The sequence below is a fragment of the Canis lupus genome, chromosome 5 (genome assembly GCF_011100685.1).
Source record: "Canis lupus familiaris isolate Mischka breed German Shepherd chromosome 5, alternate assembly UU_Cfam_GSD_1.0, whole genome shotgun sequence".
Lineage (NCBI taxonomy): Eukaryota > Metazoa > Chordata > Mammalia > Carnivora > Canidae > Canis > Canis lupus.
This window is the reverse complement of record NC_049226.1, coordinates 42,867,663-42,883,893: the sequence shown is the minus strand read 5'-3', so window position 1 is coordinate 42,883,893 and position 16,231 is coordinate 42,867,663. Positions and strand designations below refer to the sequence as shown.

At 44.7% G+C, this 16,231-nt stretch overlaps 1 protein-coding gene across 5 annotated transcripts in view; it reads right to left on the bottom strand.

The window, feature by feature from the left end:
* Positions 1-3,215: 3,215 nt before the first annotated feature.
* The window catches only part of DHRS7B (dehydrogenase/reductase 7B), a 63,460-nt gene continuing 50,444 nt past the window's right edge, over positions 3,216-16,231 (bottom strand). For all 5 annotated transcript variants that reach the window (XM_038537144.1, XM_038537146.1, XM_038537147.1 and 2 more), the window contains 4 exons: positions 11,838-12,054; positions 11,126-11,218; positions 6,119-6,271; positions 3,216-4,494 (listed from right to left, as the gene is read on the bottom strand). In XM_038537144.1, coding sequence (XP_038393072.1) covers positions 4,289-4,494; positions 6,119-6,271; positions 11,126-11,218; positions 11,838-12,054 — 669 coding nt within the window. In that variant the 3' untranslated portion in view covers positions 3,216-4,288. The remainder of the gene's footprint in view (positions 4,495-6,118; positions 6,272-11,125; positions 11,219-11,837; positions 12,055-16,231) is intronic.

The following is a 16,231-nucleotide window of genomic DNA, read 5'->3' as shown; positions in this document are numbered from 1 at the left end:
GAGCAAGGCAGGCCCAGACCCCTTCCAGAGCAGTCGCACAGCTCATGCCAGCCTCCTTTTCAAGGCCAGCACTGCTAAATGCTATTTGGGGACATGGTAGGATCAGGTGACGAGGCCTAGAGGTCACTGGGTTTCCACATGGGTCCATGTAGAGTGGAGGCCTGGGACCTCCTGTCCAAAGATTCTCATTTAGGACACACAGGTGGAACATCTGTATTTTTTTCAAAGCCTCGAAGCTGTTCCTGATGTGACCTGGAGTTCAAGCCCACTGCCTCTCCCAGATCTCCCATTCCACAGGAGCCAGCTCCTGAGCCCCTCCCTCATAGCAAAGGGCATGTTACACACCATCCTCCATATCCCCTCTAAGGTGTTAGATAAATGAAAAACCTTCCCTTCCACAAAGATGTCAGGTCCCCTGTCTTACCGGCAACCTTCCTAAGACCTGCTCTCATTCTTCCCTGAAGAACTACATGGCACTTCCTTTTGAAGGGCCCATCTTTAAGAAGTCACCTAATTTTAAAGGATTCGTTGGGAAGATCTGACACCAGAGAATAATTAAGGGGTACATGGAAAGGCGTTCAGGAGGTCGAGGGCGATTGATCCATTTATTACAAGGGGAGATCCGGACCTTTTAAAAGACTTCAAAATGGACCATGGTCCGTAATGAGTTTGAAAAACTTTAATTCCAAGGGACCTAAAAATACTAATCACTCAGCTGAATGCTGGGTGGCAAAATGGTGTTGGGGCACACTACTGTGTACACGGCAGTCTGGTCATCTGGAACAATGATAAATCGGTAGTGATCCTAGACAAACACCTGGAGTCGCCTGTGCAGTGCACACTACCCTTGGGTGTCTGACTGCTGGTTCCCAAGCCGGCTGGGCAGGAATGGTAAGGTGCTTTTGTAATAAATGGCTCAGATTTGGAAAGGGAGCCCTGTGCTCTGCCTGCAAATCAGACTTTCAAGGGGGAGGTGGCTGGAAGTGGACAAGCAGTAGCCATCTCGGTCAGGTCAGCTGAGAAGTCCTCACCAGAATAGAAGCCAAGTGCAAACAGGCTGGCTCCAGCTGCACTGAACAAAGCGATTTTTGTCAGGTGGACAAGCCCAGATTCTGAAATAGCACCTCAGCTACGTGTTCCCTGCCAAGGCGAGGCCTTAGGGCTGCTGTGGAGCACAGGGCAGGAATTTGATGTTCCAGGCCTCTACATGAGCAGTGCCCCAAGTCAGCTGGGAAGGGGAGCGGCAGGACCACACCTGTGCCTGGAAGGCCTTCCCTTCTCTGTGCCACCTTCCGACTCACACGTCACTGATGAGTGGGATAGCTCCCTGGTGATGTGCCACAATGCTCTTAAAGAAACAGCCTTAACTGCCAAGTGGGAAACAAAGGTCAGGTCAGCTGGTCCCTTCTCTGCAAAGTGTATGTACACATGACTCCTGCGTGTGCCCATATCCATGAATGCATCATGCCATTAATCCAATTACACGAGTCTTTGAGCTGCCCAGTGTCTCACCCCAATTTCAGAGAAGAGCAAAGAGCCTCTCTAAAAGCTCATCAGGAAATGCAGAGGAGCAGACCACTATAAACACTTACTCTCTCTTGTTAGCCTATCAGTTCCCTCCAAAGTGTTCACATCTGGTTCAGTAGCTGTCGTCCCCAATGAAAAAGGGAAGGGACACTGCTTCCTTGGAGCCTGCTGGGTGCTGGGCAGTGTGCCCAGGCCGCTGTGCGCTCATTGCTCCGTCTAATCACTCGAGCTGTGGCCACTCAGCAGTGCACAGATGTGCAGCACTGCTGTCTGGAAACTCGTCTGGTTGTGCTTTCCTGACTCTGGTTTGGGCACGAAGCACAAAAGCGCCTGCTTCTGCCCTGGGGCCAGTGAAACACCAGGAGGCCTAAAGAGCAAAGAGGAAAGTGCCTTTGAACGTTTATCTGCAGGCAGGACAACCCAGCGTTTCAACCCTACCCCCATCCAAGGATGAAAGAGGGGAAAACAAACCCGTGAGGACAGAAAAGAGAAACTGGAACCAGAGCACCACCACTAGCCCTGGAGGCAGATATTCATATTCAAACACTTGTGTGAAAGCAACAGTAGGGTCCTGGCCAGGACACCATGTGGGTGGGGGCCTTGCCCTCAGGGAGGGACCTGGAAGGCTCCGCAAGCCCCATCTTGACCCAAGCAGCACTCTCTCCAGGGAGATGTGCCCAACTCCAGAGGCACCCCAGATGCTTTGGGGGCCGCATGGACTTGAAAGAACACTCAAGTTGCTGACCCTTTTTAGTCCTCAACTTCACTTCTGAGGCCAAAAAGAGCATATGTGTGGTTCAAGGGCAGCTTTAATACCTCTCTGGCGTTGCCAACTCCTCAAGAGCAGCTGGGCCTTGGCCTCTGCCAGCCAGCCAGCTGGAGGTAGCTAGATTTTAATGGTTGTGTGAAATTATTTGCTATTTATATGGTAGAATATAGTTTCAAGAGTGAGTTTAAGAAAGTGAGCTTGAGTCTTTGAAAACATGAGGTAAATGAACATCCCGTGGCTTTGGAGCTGGCTCAGGTGTCGTGTCTAGGTTGAGACCCTTTGTGTCTGCTCCAAGCTCTGCATGTCAACCCACACCACAGTCATGGCTTGGTGGCTCCCAGCTGCTACAATGGCCCCCAGAGCAAGAACTGCAACAGTGAAGTTGGTGCCGTCTCTTGAGGACCGACTGTGTGGCTGCTAAACGTATGTTTAGAGGGCCGCAGGTCACATGGGTCTCCAGCTGCTGCCCATTTTGTTTAACGGGGCGAGGACAGCCCCTGCATACGGGCCCTGCTGAAAGTGCCAATCAGTAAATGTCCACGGAGACATGTTCTGTCGTTCCCATTTAGAGGAACAGCTTCCCCTGTTGCTGCCTTTTCCTGAGGACCTGCTATGCACTTGGCAATCATTCAATCTCAGAGTAGGCTTTAGAGGGACCGCTACTGCTGTCCCAGGTCCAGCTCTTCCCTGGCTCTAACAGCCCTGATGTGAACAGTAAGATCTTTCTCTTCCATGTTAGGAGGGAGGGAGACAGTTTATGTGGAAAATGAAAAGCCAACCAGTATATCCATATCCATATTTCAACCATGGGCCCTGGAATGTTCAGGCACTTGTGAGAGCTAGGGAAGATCACCAGGTCTAATGCCCCACTCCTCGTCCTCCTGCGCCCAGTAAACTCGAAAGCCTCAAACACTAAGCATAGGTTGGCTTTGGTCATTTTTATTTCAGGGATTGCTGTTTAAAATACAAGCTCCGTAGGGCCAGGGTTAGGATATAGTACAAGATGCCAGTAGGACGTGCCAAGACATTTTTATTCCAAGTCTGGGAAGCCATGTAATATACCCACAATTTCCACTTTCAGCCTAAATAATAGGAAAAGTTTCATCCTAAACTTCAGATATGAAGTGGACTTACTCGCTGAACCTCAACCATGTATTTTTAATAAATCAAAGGTGGAAGCAGGAGTCCTTTCTGGCTATGTTCCAATGGGCATGGCTAACAAATGACTGCTCTCACTGGGGGTCCGCTGCTGCTCTAGAATCCTTCTCCACTTGGCTGGGCTTCTGGGTCTGATTTCCTAGAGGATACTGGGACTGTGTGGGGTTTTCTTCTCCCTTTTGGCTGCTGTGTCCTCTGTAAATTCATCTTCTGCTTGGAGTGGGGTCTGGTCTACAGGACTCCAGCTGAGAGTTCACAGGGAAACCAGGGAATTCCTTTTAGTTACTAAAGCATCACTTGGGTTATGTGGAAAGATAGAACACATAGGAGCCCATTTGTTGTGTTGGATGATGGACTGTAGGATCCTGAAAATGGATATGAGTGACAGCTTCTTATGATGACGGCCTTTTCCCTTGAGTACTGCAGGTGACTCTGCCAAAACCATTAGGTGTGTGGTCCAGATAAGTCAAATATGAGAACCAGGTCAGGTGACATTAGGAAGTCTTCTGTCTTCAAGACTGAAACACTTTCTAGGAGCTGGCTAAGGCTGGAATTCAAAGGCATGGTGCTTTCAGCCCTTAAGGACAACAATTCTTACCATTCATTCATTTATTTCAGATTCTTGGTTTAAACCTAGCTCCACGCTTGTTCCTTATGGTTTACCCCTCACCCCTGAGAAGGCTATTGCCTTTTCTGGTTCTCATTCTATCAGCAGGGATCTTTAGAAGTGTGTGTTCCATCTTTCCCACCTGTATCTCAACAAATGCAGCTGTCCCCTGTCAAGCAGCTGCATTCAGGCAAGTGCTGCCCCCCAATCCCAGCTCAGATGCACTACTAGCAGTTCTTGGATTTCCGCTCCTTTCTGGCCCTGGAGGCCATGAGGCTGAAGAAGAGCCCAGGAGCCAGAGTTCGCAGATAAATGGCCAAAGAAGGCAACAGGTCAGCCAGGATCACATCTTTCTTTTTCTTCCCCACAGCAGCCAGAACATCTCGGGCCACCTCCACAGGGCTTCGGCCCTGAGCCGTGGTCTTGTCCATAACTAAAATAAACAAACAAAAAAAAGAAACACATGAACTAGAAGCAGAAGTCCCTCTCTCAAGGACTTGAGCTGACATGGAGCAATGTCAGCTGGATTTGCTGAATTTCCCACCATGAAGCTCTTCCTGCTATCTGTTGGGAGGCAGGTGGTATGCCACCATCCCTGACTATTCTGTACTCCAAAGACATGAGGAAGCCATTGGCTCAGTGCATGTGACGTGGGTGAGACGTGGTAATGACGTAAACAGGGGTCCCTCACAATGCTTAGGATCTGGTGGCCCACGACAAAGGACAAAGGCCAGCCCAGATGGGGTCCCAAAGGGTGAGCCCTTCACACATACCAATTCCAGACCTTGGTAATTGTCTCTTGGAACAAACAATGAAGGATGGGTGGCAATGAACTTGTTTCGCGTAGCTTGGCCTGAGGTCTGCCAGATGGGGGATGGGAGAAGACTATGACCCCCGACTGCAGCAAGAGTGAAGTGACACAGGATTTGATGTCACAGGTCCCCACATCATGTATTAACTGGATAAGGACCAGGAAGAAAGCCTTGGTTTGTTTGAGGTGTTACAGACAGCTGCGGGGAGTTTAGGAGGTATTAGGCTGGTTAAGACCAACCGCCGTTCCTTCTTTCCTGGTAATCTGACAATTTTGCCGACAATGTAGAACCAGCTGGCAGGTGGAGAGGAGAGGCCACTAGCACAGGCCATTTGAAACCATCAGTATGCTGTCCAAACTGCAGGAGCTTCCTCACCAAAATCGGTTCTCATTGTGTTTTTGTTAACACAGAATAGGAGGTTTCTGATTATTGCCTATTTTAAAATGCCACAAAGAGAATTTTTTTAAAAAAGATTCTTCTGGGTAGAAATAAGTATGAACTTCTCTGGCTCTAGGCTACTGTATGGTTTCTGTGGACTTGCTGAGTGAGCAACTATCCAGGGCACGCGCACTCATGGTTCAAGGCTTCCTGGGGTGGAGCAGAAGGCCTGCAGGTGCTCAGTGAACACCACAGCACAGGCCCAGGAGGGCACATCCAGGGAGGCAGGACATGGTAAGCCATTTTTCAAGAGGTGGGGTCATGCAAGCAGGGGAAGGTAGCGCCAGCTCCCACAGCAATGTCACGCACAGGTCAGCTGACCTGGAGTCAGGCTCCGGCCCACTAGTGCTGACTCTGACTCAGCTCGCCATGTCTTTGGCTGAAGCAAGGAGACTGAGCCTGGCACACCCGACCTCATGCCAGAAGACTGTGCACTTCTGCTTTGAGTGCTCTGAAATCAGTCATTTCTCAAACACACGGGTGGGGAATCTTTTGGGTCAAGCAACCCATAATTTCCATGAAGTTAATCCACTTTAATTTTACTTTAATTTGGAAGCTTGGCCTCAGGACTCCAAGTCCTGGACCCTGTTCCCACAGCTGCAGTGGTGACACTCAGGCTAAGAACGGCTTGTAGTAAATGACCACCATGCAACAGTATGTATAACCAACACTCACACATCATGGTTTTTAGTTTTAAAAATTACGTTCCAAATGAAACTGACCAAAGAATCATCAGATAAGAGAAGCACATCTCACAGTGGCCAAACAACAGCTTGTCATGGAAGGAAAGACAAACCAGGGCCTCACCTCCGTATGTGGACCCGTCCGCAGTGACGGCATTTAGAGAGAGGTTGGTGTGGATGTAGCCAGGGCTGATGACGGTCACCTCAATCTCATACTGCTCCATTTCGGCACGAAGACAGTCAAAGAATGCCTGGGTTGCATGTTTGGAGGCTGCATCTGCAAAAGTTCATGGCCAGACAATGCAAGTGAGGGAGAGGGCCTGGGACAAGCCCACATATTCATTCCCTTTCATTTAAAATTTGATAATACAGGCAGCCCCGGTGGTGCAGCAGTTTAGCGCCACCTGCAGCCCAGGGCCTGATCCTGGAGACCCTGGGTCGAGTCCCACATCGGGCTCCCTGCATGGAGCCCGCTTCTCCCTCTGCCTGTGTCTCTGCCTCTCTCTCTGTGTCTCTATGAATAAATAAATAAAATCTTAAAAAAAATAAATAAAATCTTTAAAAAAAAATTTGATAATACAATTTAAGTTACAGTATTATAGCAATGTTCATTTCCTGATTTAGAGAAGTGCACTGTATCCTTGTTCTTAGGAAATACCCTGAACTGTATAGGAGTAAAGGAGTGTTGTATCTCCAAACTTCTTTCAAGTGGCTCAGGAAAAAATATATATAAATTATATAGGGATCCCTGGGTGGCGCAGCGGTTTGGCGTCTGCCTTTGGCCCAGGGCGCGATCCTGGAGATCCAGGATCGAATCCCACGTCAGGCTCCCGGTGCATGGAGCCTGCTTCTCTCTCTCTCTCTCTCTCTCTCTCTCTCTCTCTCTCTCTCTCTGTGTGACTATCATAAATAAATTAAAAAATTAAAAAAAAAAAACTCAAAAATCAAAAATAAATAAATAAATAAATAAATTATATATTAGGGATCCCTAGGTGGCGCAGCGGTTTGGCGCCTGCCTTTGGCCTAGGGCACGATCCTGGAGACTAAGGATCGAATCCCACATCGGGCTCCTGGTGCATGGAGCCTGCTTCTCCCTCTGCCTGTGTCTCTGCCTCTCTCTCTCGCTCTCTCTGTGACTATCATAAATAAATAAAAATTAAAAAAAAAAAACAATGATTAGTAATATCTTATATGTAATAAAAAAAATTATATATTAAAAATTTTATATATACACATAGGTACATACATACACACAGCACACATAGACTAGGATAAAGCAAATATGGTCAAATGTTAACAACTGGGGAATCTGTATGAAGGAGACAAGGGAGTTTTTTGTACAGTTCCTGCAACTTTTCTTTAAATCTGAAATAATTCTTTTTTTTTTAAAGATGTATTTATTTATCCTAGAGAGAGAGAGAGAGCCAGAGAGCACACATGTGCATGAGTAGGGGGACAGGCAAAGAGAGAAGGAGAGAATCTCAAGCAGACTCTGTGCTAAGAATGGAGCCCAATGCAGGACCTGACCTCACGATCCATGAGATCACAACCTGAGCTAAAATCATAAGTCAGACACTCAACTGACTGAGCTACCCAGGCACCTCGGAATCTGAAATTATTCCAACGTTAAGAGTTAAAAACAAAAAACAAAAACACAATTTAGTGCCTAGTAGGTAAAACATTCACACAGGACAGAGGATATGAAGTAAAAAGTGAAAGTCTTTTCTGGCTTCCAGCTCCATTCTCCAGAAGGTAACCTATGTGAATGGTTTCTTAGGATGTACTTTTTATATATCCTATGTGTATATATATGTGATTTTACACTTAATGTTTTTTTCTACAGAAATGAGCTCATAGTGTTTATATTATTCCTGCAAGTAGCTTTCTTCAACTAGTGACACAGACAAACAGTCTCTGTGCTGGCCATGCAGGTCCGTCATGCTCTCCATGGGTCATGAGACCACTGAACGGACCCCATCAATAGAACTTCATAGGTTGTTTCCAGGTTTTGTCACTGAAACGGTGCTACCAGTGAGCATCCCTGCATGCATGGGAATGTGTGTATAAAATCCATACTCATTTTCTTATGTATTTTGTTTGACAAACTTCCATGAAGTGGCTTTTCATCTGTTTTTATTTTATTTATTTATTTATTCATGAGAGACACAGAGAGAGGCAGAGACATAGGCAGAGGGAGCTCCCTGCAGGGAGCCCGATGCAGGATGTGATCCCAGAACCCTAGGATTATGACCTGAGCCAAAGACAGATGCCCAACCACTGAGCCCTGGGGGCCTGCTTCTCCCTCTGCCTATGTTTTTGCCCTTCTCTCTGTCTCTCATGAATAAATAAATAAAATCTTAAAAAAAAAAAAAAAAAAGGAGCTATTGAGCTTGTTCCAACCTGGTAGAAATAGAGCCACAGCTGCTCTTCAGTCACAGCTCCACAACATGGGGAAAGGTGCTCTGAGTTGGGACACTGTGACCCGACAATGACATTCTTGGAAAACACACGGCATCTCCACTGAAAGTCAGTTTCCTCCAATTCAGAGTTCTAAATGTTTTGGTCTTAGTAAAGTGGCATTCATCAGCCAAAAAAACAGGAAGAGAAGAAGCAAGGAAATGTCCCAGCAAGTCACAGTGTTGGAACTCACTGCAGAACCTTTCTGAGGCCAGCAACTTTGGTTCGGGCCAAGTTTCTGGGGGCTGGATGAGTAGTTTGAGGGTAGGCAGGTGGACAGAGATTTTGCTATCAGCTGTGGTCTGCTAGCAGCTATCAGCTGCTATCGGGTACAGCCCAGGACCAAGGACTGAGAAGAATCATCCTACTCCCCAAAATAGAACGCTGCACCATGACTGGTCTCCCAGTCTCATGCTGTAGGTCATCAGCCAAGCTGTGCTGAACACCCTCACCACAGCTGTCAACAGTAAGCCCCTATATCCGCAGGGCATGGGGTTCAACACACCACCCAGATCATCTTGCTGGGTCCTCACAACAGCAGTGGGAGGCAGGTAGAGCTGTTCTCCCATTTTGTAGATGAGAAAACTGCTGTTCACCAGGATTAATCCACGTGCCCAGGCGCACTGCCACATTCTGTCTGGTTTTTATAAAGTGCCCAGACCAACTATGTGTGACCTACTGCAGGCTATGTGTGACCTTCTCCAAGTGGAGAAGAAAATTCACTGAGACTAAATCAAAGTAAAGTTTGGAAGTAACTTAGTGCAGAGAACACTGCAGAGCCTTTACTCTGATGTACCTGTCATTAGCATTGTACCTCACTTGCTTTATCATTTGTGATTATATTTATTCCTGTTACAGCTGCCTTCAAAGGCTGTCCTGCACTGCTGGGAGCTGAAACAATGCTGGCAAACAGGAAAGTACCAACCATAGAAACAAATAGAGATAGAGTGCTTCACAATTCACAAAGGACTCTCCATCTCCAGATGTCTTCTTTTATCTTCAACACAGTTTGGTGGAGCGTGTATAAGAACTGTCAGTCTCTCCACCAGCCAGGAAATGGGGGGTCAGAGAAGTTAAATTACTTGCCCAAGAACATGCAAAAGGCAGAGCAGGGGGTCATATCTTGAGAGAAAGAGGATGTCTTTGTGACAGTTCCAGTTCAGAGAGCTGGCTACACCATGTCATCCAGCTGGATGTCTGCTACTATCTTCGCCAAGTGCTGACCCAACTCTGCTCTCTCTTCTATCTCTGCCAAGTCTGCAGCTGAGTGAGGCTGAGGCCAGCACTGGGAGGTGGTGAGAGTAGATGAGGCTGCTACATGTCAGGATTGCAGGGGGTGGAGCAGAGAAAGGAGTTACTGGGAACTTTGTGAAATCACCTTTAAAGTTTTTTTTTTTAAAGATTTTATTCATTTATTCATGAGAGACACAGAGAGAGAGAGAGGCAGAGACATAGGCAGAGGGAGGAGAAGCAGGTTCCCTGCGGGGAGCCCAATGTGGGACTCCATCCCGGATCCCAGGATCGCTACCTGAACTGAAGGCAGACACTCAACCGCTGAGCCACCCAGGCGTCCCACCTTTAAAATCTTTTAACAGAACAAGACCAGGCTTCTTTGGTTGCTGGTACAACATGATGGCAGACAGATGAGTGAAATGGTATCTCAAACATCTGAAACATCTGACGCAGTCATTCGTACACGGAGGTGAGAGTGTGAACTGGAAGTCAATTTAGCAGTTTTATTTTTTTGGTCCCATTTACTATTTCCACTTTTTGGAAACCCTCCCATGAGTGCCCAAAGATGTAAGTATTTAAGGATATTCTAAATAGCACATCATTGCTACTGGTCAAGAACTGAAGGGAAGGGGCAGTCCTGGTGGTGCAGCGGTTTGGCGCCGCCTGCAGCCCAGGGTGTGATCCTAGAGACCCAGGATCGAGTCCCATGTCAGGCTCCCTGCATGGAGCCTCCTTCTCCCTCTGCCTGTGTCTCTGCCTCTCTCTGTATATCTCTCATGAATAAATGAATAAAATATTAAAAAAAAAAAAGAACTGAAGGGAAAATAATCCTCATGTGCCCAGGGAAATGGCTAAATAACTCATGTCACATCTGTTCAATGAATTACTATGTACTCACTTAAAAGGATCATGTAACCTGCATATGTTGATGTGGAAAGCTGTGTTGTCCAGTGGAATAAGCAAGCCATGAAACAGTACATATAATGCGATCCCATGTTTGTATGTTTGATCACATGATAGAAGTTTGGAGGTGTGGGCTGCAGAGCAATGCAGTGGTAGTGCCTCTGTGTCCACAGTGAAAACCAATGAGACATTAGCTGCCACACACACTGGCACTGCACTTAATGGTGCTCACAGACTACCTCCATCTTCCAGCAGCCCTCCAAAGCTGGGACTGCCCTTGTCTCCCTTTTGCAGATGAAGACTGGGGTACAGAGCACAAGGAGGACATTTGCACAAGGTCACGAGGAAGGGGTAAGGAGTAGAGTTGGATTTGAACCCAGGCATTCTGCTCAGGAGAACACATTCTGATCAAGTCCCTTCATATTCTGTGTTAAGTATTTATCTAATGTCTGAATTCTGTATACTAAATGTGCTATTTTTATAATCATGAGAAAACAATAAGGAAAAGCACTTGGGGGAGGGAGAAGGGAGTACTCACATGCAGATCGAAAAGGAATGCTGATCTTGCCCTGGATGCTGCTGATCACAACAATGTGGCCTTGTCGCCTTTTGATCATAGAGGGTAGGAGTGCTAAAGAAAGAGAGCAGAGGCTTTAGAGGAGGATTTTTCTTCTGGTCACTGCAAGCTAATGCTGAGAGGAGGTGGACCTTGCTTATTACAAGCAGTCAGAGCCAGGGATGTAAGTGGGAGATGCTTCTCAGTGGGGCGTACCATGCCTGGTTAGAACTCTTAGGCCTCCTGCACCCAGCAGACTGCCAGCAGGAGGGAGGAGGCCAGTGGAAGAGCAGGAAGGAGGCAGAGAGGGAGGTAGGCAGAAGCCTACCCACTAGGAACAGTCAGGTTGGTCCCCTTTTCTAGGAAGAGCCTCTCCCCTTGAGTGGTATCTGTGCCTGGGCACAAAAATAGCCCCGTTTTGTATGGGTTTCCAAACACCACTGAAAGGAAATGGAGGCATTGCTGTACAAATAAAGCTGTCACTGAGGAGAAAATCTTGATTTAAGGCTACAAAGCAGATAAAGAAAATGCAAATGAAAGCCTGGAGAAAACAAACACCCAAGCTGTAATGACAACACCTATTCCAAGGTAAAATAGATGCAGACAGACAACATCTACCTAAAAATGAATCAAATAAAGTAAAAAGAATGCCAACATATAGTGCTCTTTTTTTCTTTTAATTCAGGACTGTTACCTTTTGTTAGAGCAACTGGGCCAAAGTAGTTTGTCTCCATGACTTTCTTATCCACATCCGTGGTGGTGTCCACAATGGCGCCTCGGTAGCTGATGCCGGCATTGTTGATGAGCACATCCACATAGCCAAAGCACTGCAGGATCTCAGCTGTTGCTGCTATGATGGCCCCAGGGTCTGCGAGGTCAAAGGTCACCATGTAAGGCTTGTGTGTCTGCACCTGGTCAAATTTGACAGAAACCAAATGCACCTTCAGAGTGACAGGCATGTGAACCACATGTCCCCTGCTTTTCAGAGTGCCAAGAGTGGCCTCCTGGGCATGACATGACACAGGCTCTAGCATTGCTCTTCCAAAGAAATGTGGCCCCAAGGATCCTGCCTACAGTGCTCACAACCTGACCTGGACAACTTTTCCCCTGAATTGAAAATGACTACTAGAGCCAGATTCCCCTTGCTGCCTTATGCCAGAACTGTGCTGTATGTTGTAATTACATTAAACAGTACCCCTACTGAGAGGTGCTATCCTTCTCAGGTTGTCACTTTTGTTCATGAAACATTTTTTATGTATCTCCTACGTGCCAGGCACTGGGGACAGAGCAGAAAGCAAGACAAAATACAGTTCCTCTCTTCCAGAAGCATACTGTTTAGTGAGGAAGACAAATTCCATAACTGTAAAGGATATCATGAAGAAGTAGAAGATGCTAGAGAAATGAATAACTGAGCAATCTAACATATAGGGCTTCCCAATGGAAGTGAGTTTAACAAGAGATCCAAAGGAGGAATGGGGATATGAAATCAGAGAAGATGGCAGAGTAGGAAGTACCAGGAATCTGCCTTTTTTTTTTTTTGAATCTGCCTTTCTATCTGGATGCTATACTGGCAGAAACTCTCCAAAGTGACAATTTTGGAACTCTAGAGTCTACCTGAATGCATGCAGCTTCCAGGGCAGTGCTTGGCTAGAAAATCATAGATAATTGTAGTCAGTTCTAGTCATCACCTTGGTGGTAGCTTTCTACCTCCCAGTCCGGCATCCTTGTGGCAGGCAGCTGAGGGAAGACAACCAACATTTCTGGTACAGCTTGGGGGAGCCAAGGTAGACAATAAGGATCTTGTCTTCTAAAAATCAGGGTTCTGTTCTGATGGATCACTGAGGGGTGGCATGGAGGCAAGATGCATTATTTTAACCACCACTGGCTAAAATGGGTTCCAATAGATTCGAAGGAGTTACACCTGTTGTTCTGATAATCAAAAATATAAATAAATCCCCAGGAAATATACCTGAGGAAGCCCCACATGATGGACTTACTAGACAAAGATTTTTAAAACAAATATCTTACAAGATCCTCAAAGTTCTAAAGGAAGACATGGATGAAGGCAAGAAATTGATGTATAAACAAAGTGAATATTGTTAAAGAAATGCCATCAAAGGAACAAATTATAAAAACATTATGGAGCTCAAAAGTACAATGACTGTAATAGAAAATATATAAGTTCAAAAGCACATTTGAGCAAGCAGAAGAGTGAATCAGTGGAACTGAAGAGAGGATGGCTGAAATTATTGAGTCTGAGAACAAGAAAAAAAATGAAGATAAGTAAACAGAGCCTAAAAGATCTGTGGGATACCATCAAGTGGACCAATAGACACACTGTGGGAATCTGACAAGAAGAACAGAAATAGGGGAAGAAAGAATATCTTGGGGAGCCCCGGTGGTACAGTGGTTTAGCACTGCCTGCAGCCAGGGGTGTGATCCTGGAGACCCGGGATCGAGTCCCACCCACATCAGGCTCCCTGCATGGAGCCTGCTTCTCCCTCTGTCTCTCTCTCTCTCTCTCTCTCTCTCTGTCTCTATGAATAAATAAATAAAATCTTTTTTTAAAAAAATCATAAGAAATAATTGCTGAAAACATCCCAAACTTGATGAAAGACATGAATCTACACATCTAAGCAGCTCAACACCAAGTTGGATAATTTCAGAGGCCCACACAAAGACACATTATAATCAAACTGTCAAAGACAAAAAAAAAAAGAATCCTGAAAACAGCAGGAGAGACCTACTCTCACATAACAGGAATTCTCCATAGGATGATGAGTTGATTTCACATCAGAAACCCTGGAGGCTAGAAGACAGTGGGTTGATACATTAAAAGGGATGAAAGAAAAAAACTGTCAACCAAGAATTCTGTATCTGGCACAACCATCCTTCAAAAAATGAGGGAGAAATTAAGATTCCCAGATGAACAAAACCTGAGGGAGCTAGCTATTACTAGACCTGCTCCGCAAGAAATACTAAAGGGAGTCCTTCAGGTTTGAACTGAAAGGAAGTTAGCAATGTAACTCGAAGCCATATGAAGAAATAAAGATCTCTGGGAAAGTAAATATACGGGCAGTTATAAAAGCTATTATTGGAATTTTGGTTTGTAACTCTTTTTACATACTTTAAAGACAAAATTTTTTTTTAAAGATTTTATTTATTTATCCATGATAGGCACAGAGAGAAAGAGAGAGGCAGAGACACAGGCAGAGGGAGAAACAGGCTCTACACCGGGAGCCTGACACAGGACTTGATCCCGGGACTCCAGGATCACACCCTGGACTAAAGGCAGGCACTAATCTGCTGAGCCACCCAGGGATCCCCTAAAGACAATTTTTTTAAAAAACTACCATTGGTCCGTTAATGGTCAAGCAATGTATGAAGATGTAATCCATGAAGTGAATAACAGAAATGGGGGAGGACAGAGCTGTAAAACAGAATTTTTATTTGCTCTAAATTCCCTTAGAAACCACAAAACAATAGCTATAGAATAGGCACATAAGAAATGAGAAGGAAATCAAAAATATTTCACTACAAAAAAAATCAACTAAACACAAAAGACAGTAACACAGGAAATGAGGGACAAAAAAAGCTATAAAGCATACAGAAAACATAGCAAAATGGCAGAAGTCCCTCCTTACTAGTAATTACTTTAAATATAAACAATTTAAACTCTCTCCTCAAAAGACTGATAGCTGGAGGTTTTTTAAAAGTTCAACTCTCTTCTGTCTTTAGAGACTCATTTTAGATCCAACAATATAATTAGGCTGAAAGTAAAAGGATGAAAAAAGGTTATTCCATGTAAATAATAACCAAAAGAGAGGTGGAGTGGCTATACTAATATTAGAAAAAAAATAGGCTTTAAATTGGAAAAGGTTACAAGAAACAAAAAAGGACATTATATACAAGCATACCTCGAGATACTGCAGGTTTGGTTTCAGACTGTCACTGTACAGCAAATATCTCCGTAAAGCAAGTCAAAGGAAGTTTTTGGTTTCCCATTAGATACAGAAGTTATGTTTACAGTATATTTTAGTTTCTTAGTGTGCAATATCATTATGTCTAACAAATCAATGTACATATCTTAATTTTAAAATATTGCTAAAAGTGTGAACCATCATCTGAACTTTCAGTGAGTTGTAATCGTTGATCATAGATCACCATAACAAATTAGCAATAGTGAAAAATTTTAAATATTGTGAGAATTACTAAAATGTGACACAAGACACAGAGATATGAAGTGGGCAAATGCTGTTGGAAAAATGACATTGATAGACCAGATCAATAGACAGTTATCACAAAACCTTCAATTTGTAAAATACGCCATATCGGCAAAGCACAATAAAGTGAAGCACAATAAAATAAGGTAAACCCATAATAATAAAAAGGTATTCAATATAGCAAAAAAGTGTAATAGTTTTAAATATTTATGTACCTAATAATAGACCTTCAAAATATATGAAGCAAAATCAACAGAACTGAAGGGAGAAATACACAGTTCTATAATAATACTGTGGTATTTCCTTTTTAAAATATTTTATTTATTTATTCATGAGAGACACAGAGAGAGAGGCAGAGACATAAGCAGAGGGAGAAGCAGGCTCCCCATGGGGAGCCTGATGCAGGACTCAATCTCAGGATCCTGAGATCATGACCTAAGCGAAAGGCAGACGCTCAACCACTGAGCCACCCAAGTACCCCAATATTGTGGTATTTCAATACTGGATAGAACAACAAATCAGAAGATCAATTACAAAACAGACGACCTGAACACTATAAATCAATAAGACTGAACAGACACATATAGAACGTCCCACCCAACAGCAGCACAACACACATTCTTCTCAAGCATACCTGGAACATTCTCAGGATAGACCGCATAACACATGTTAACAGATTAAAAAAGATAGATACCATTTAGAGCGTCTTCTTCAACCACAGTGTGATAAAGCTAGAAGTCAGTAACTGAAGGTAAACTGAAAAATAAGTAGAAATTAAACAACACACTCTTAAAGAGCCACTGACTCATAAAAGAAATAACAAGGGAAATTAGAAACTATTTAGACACAAAGGAAAATGAAAACA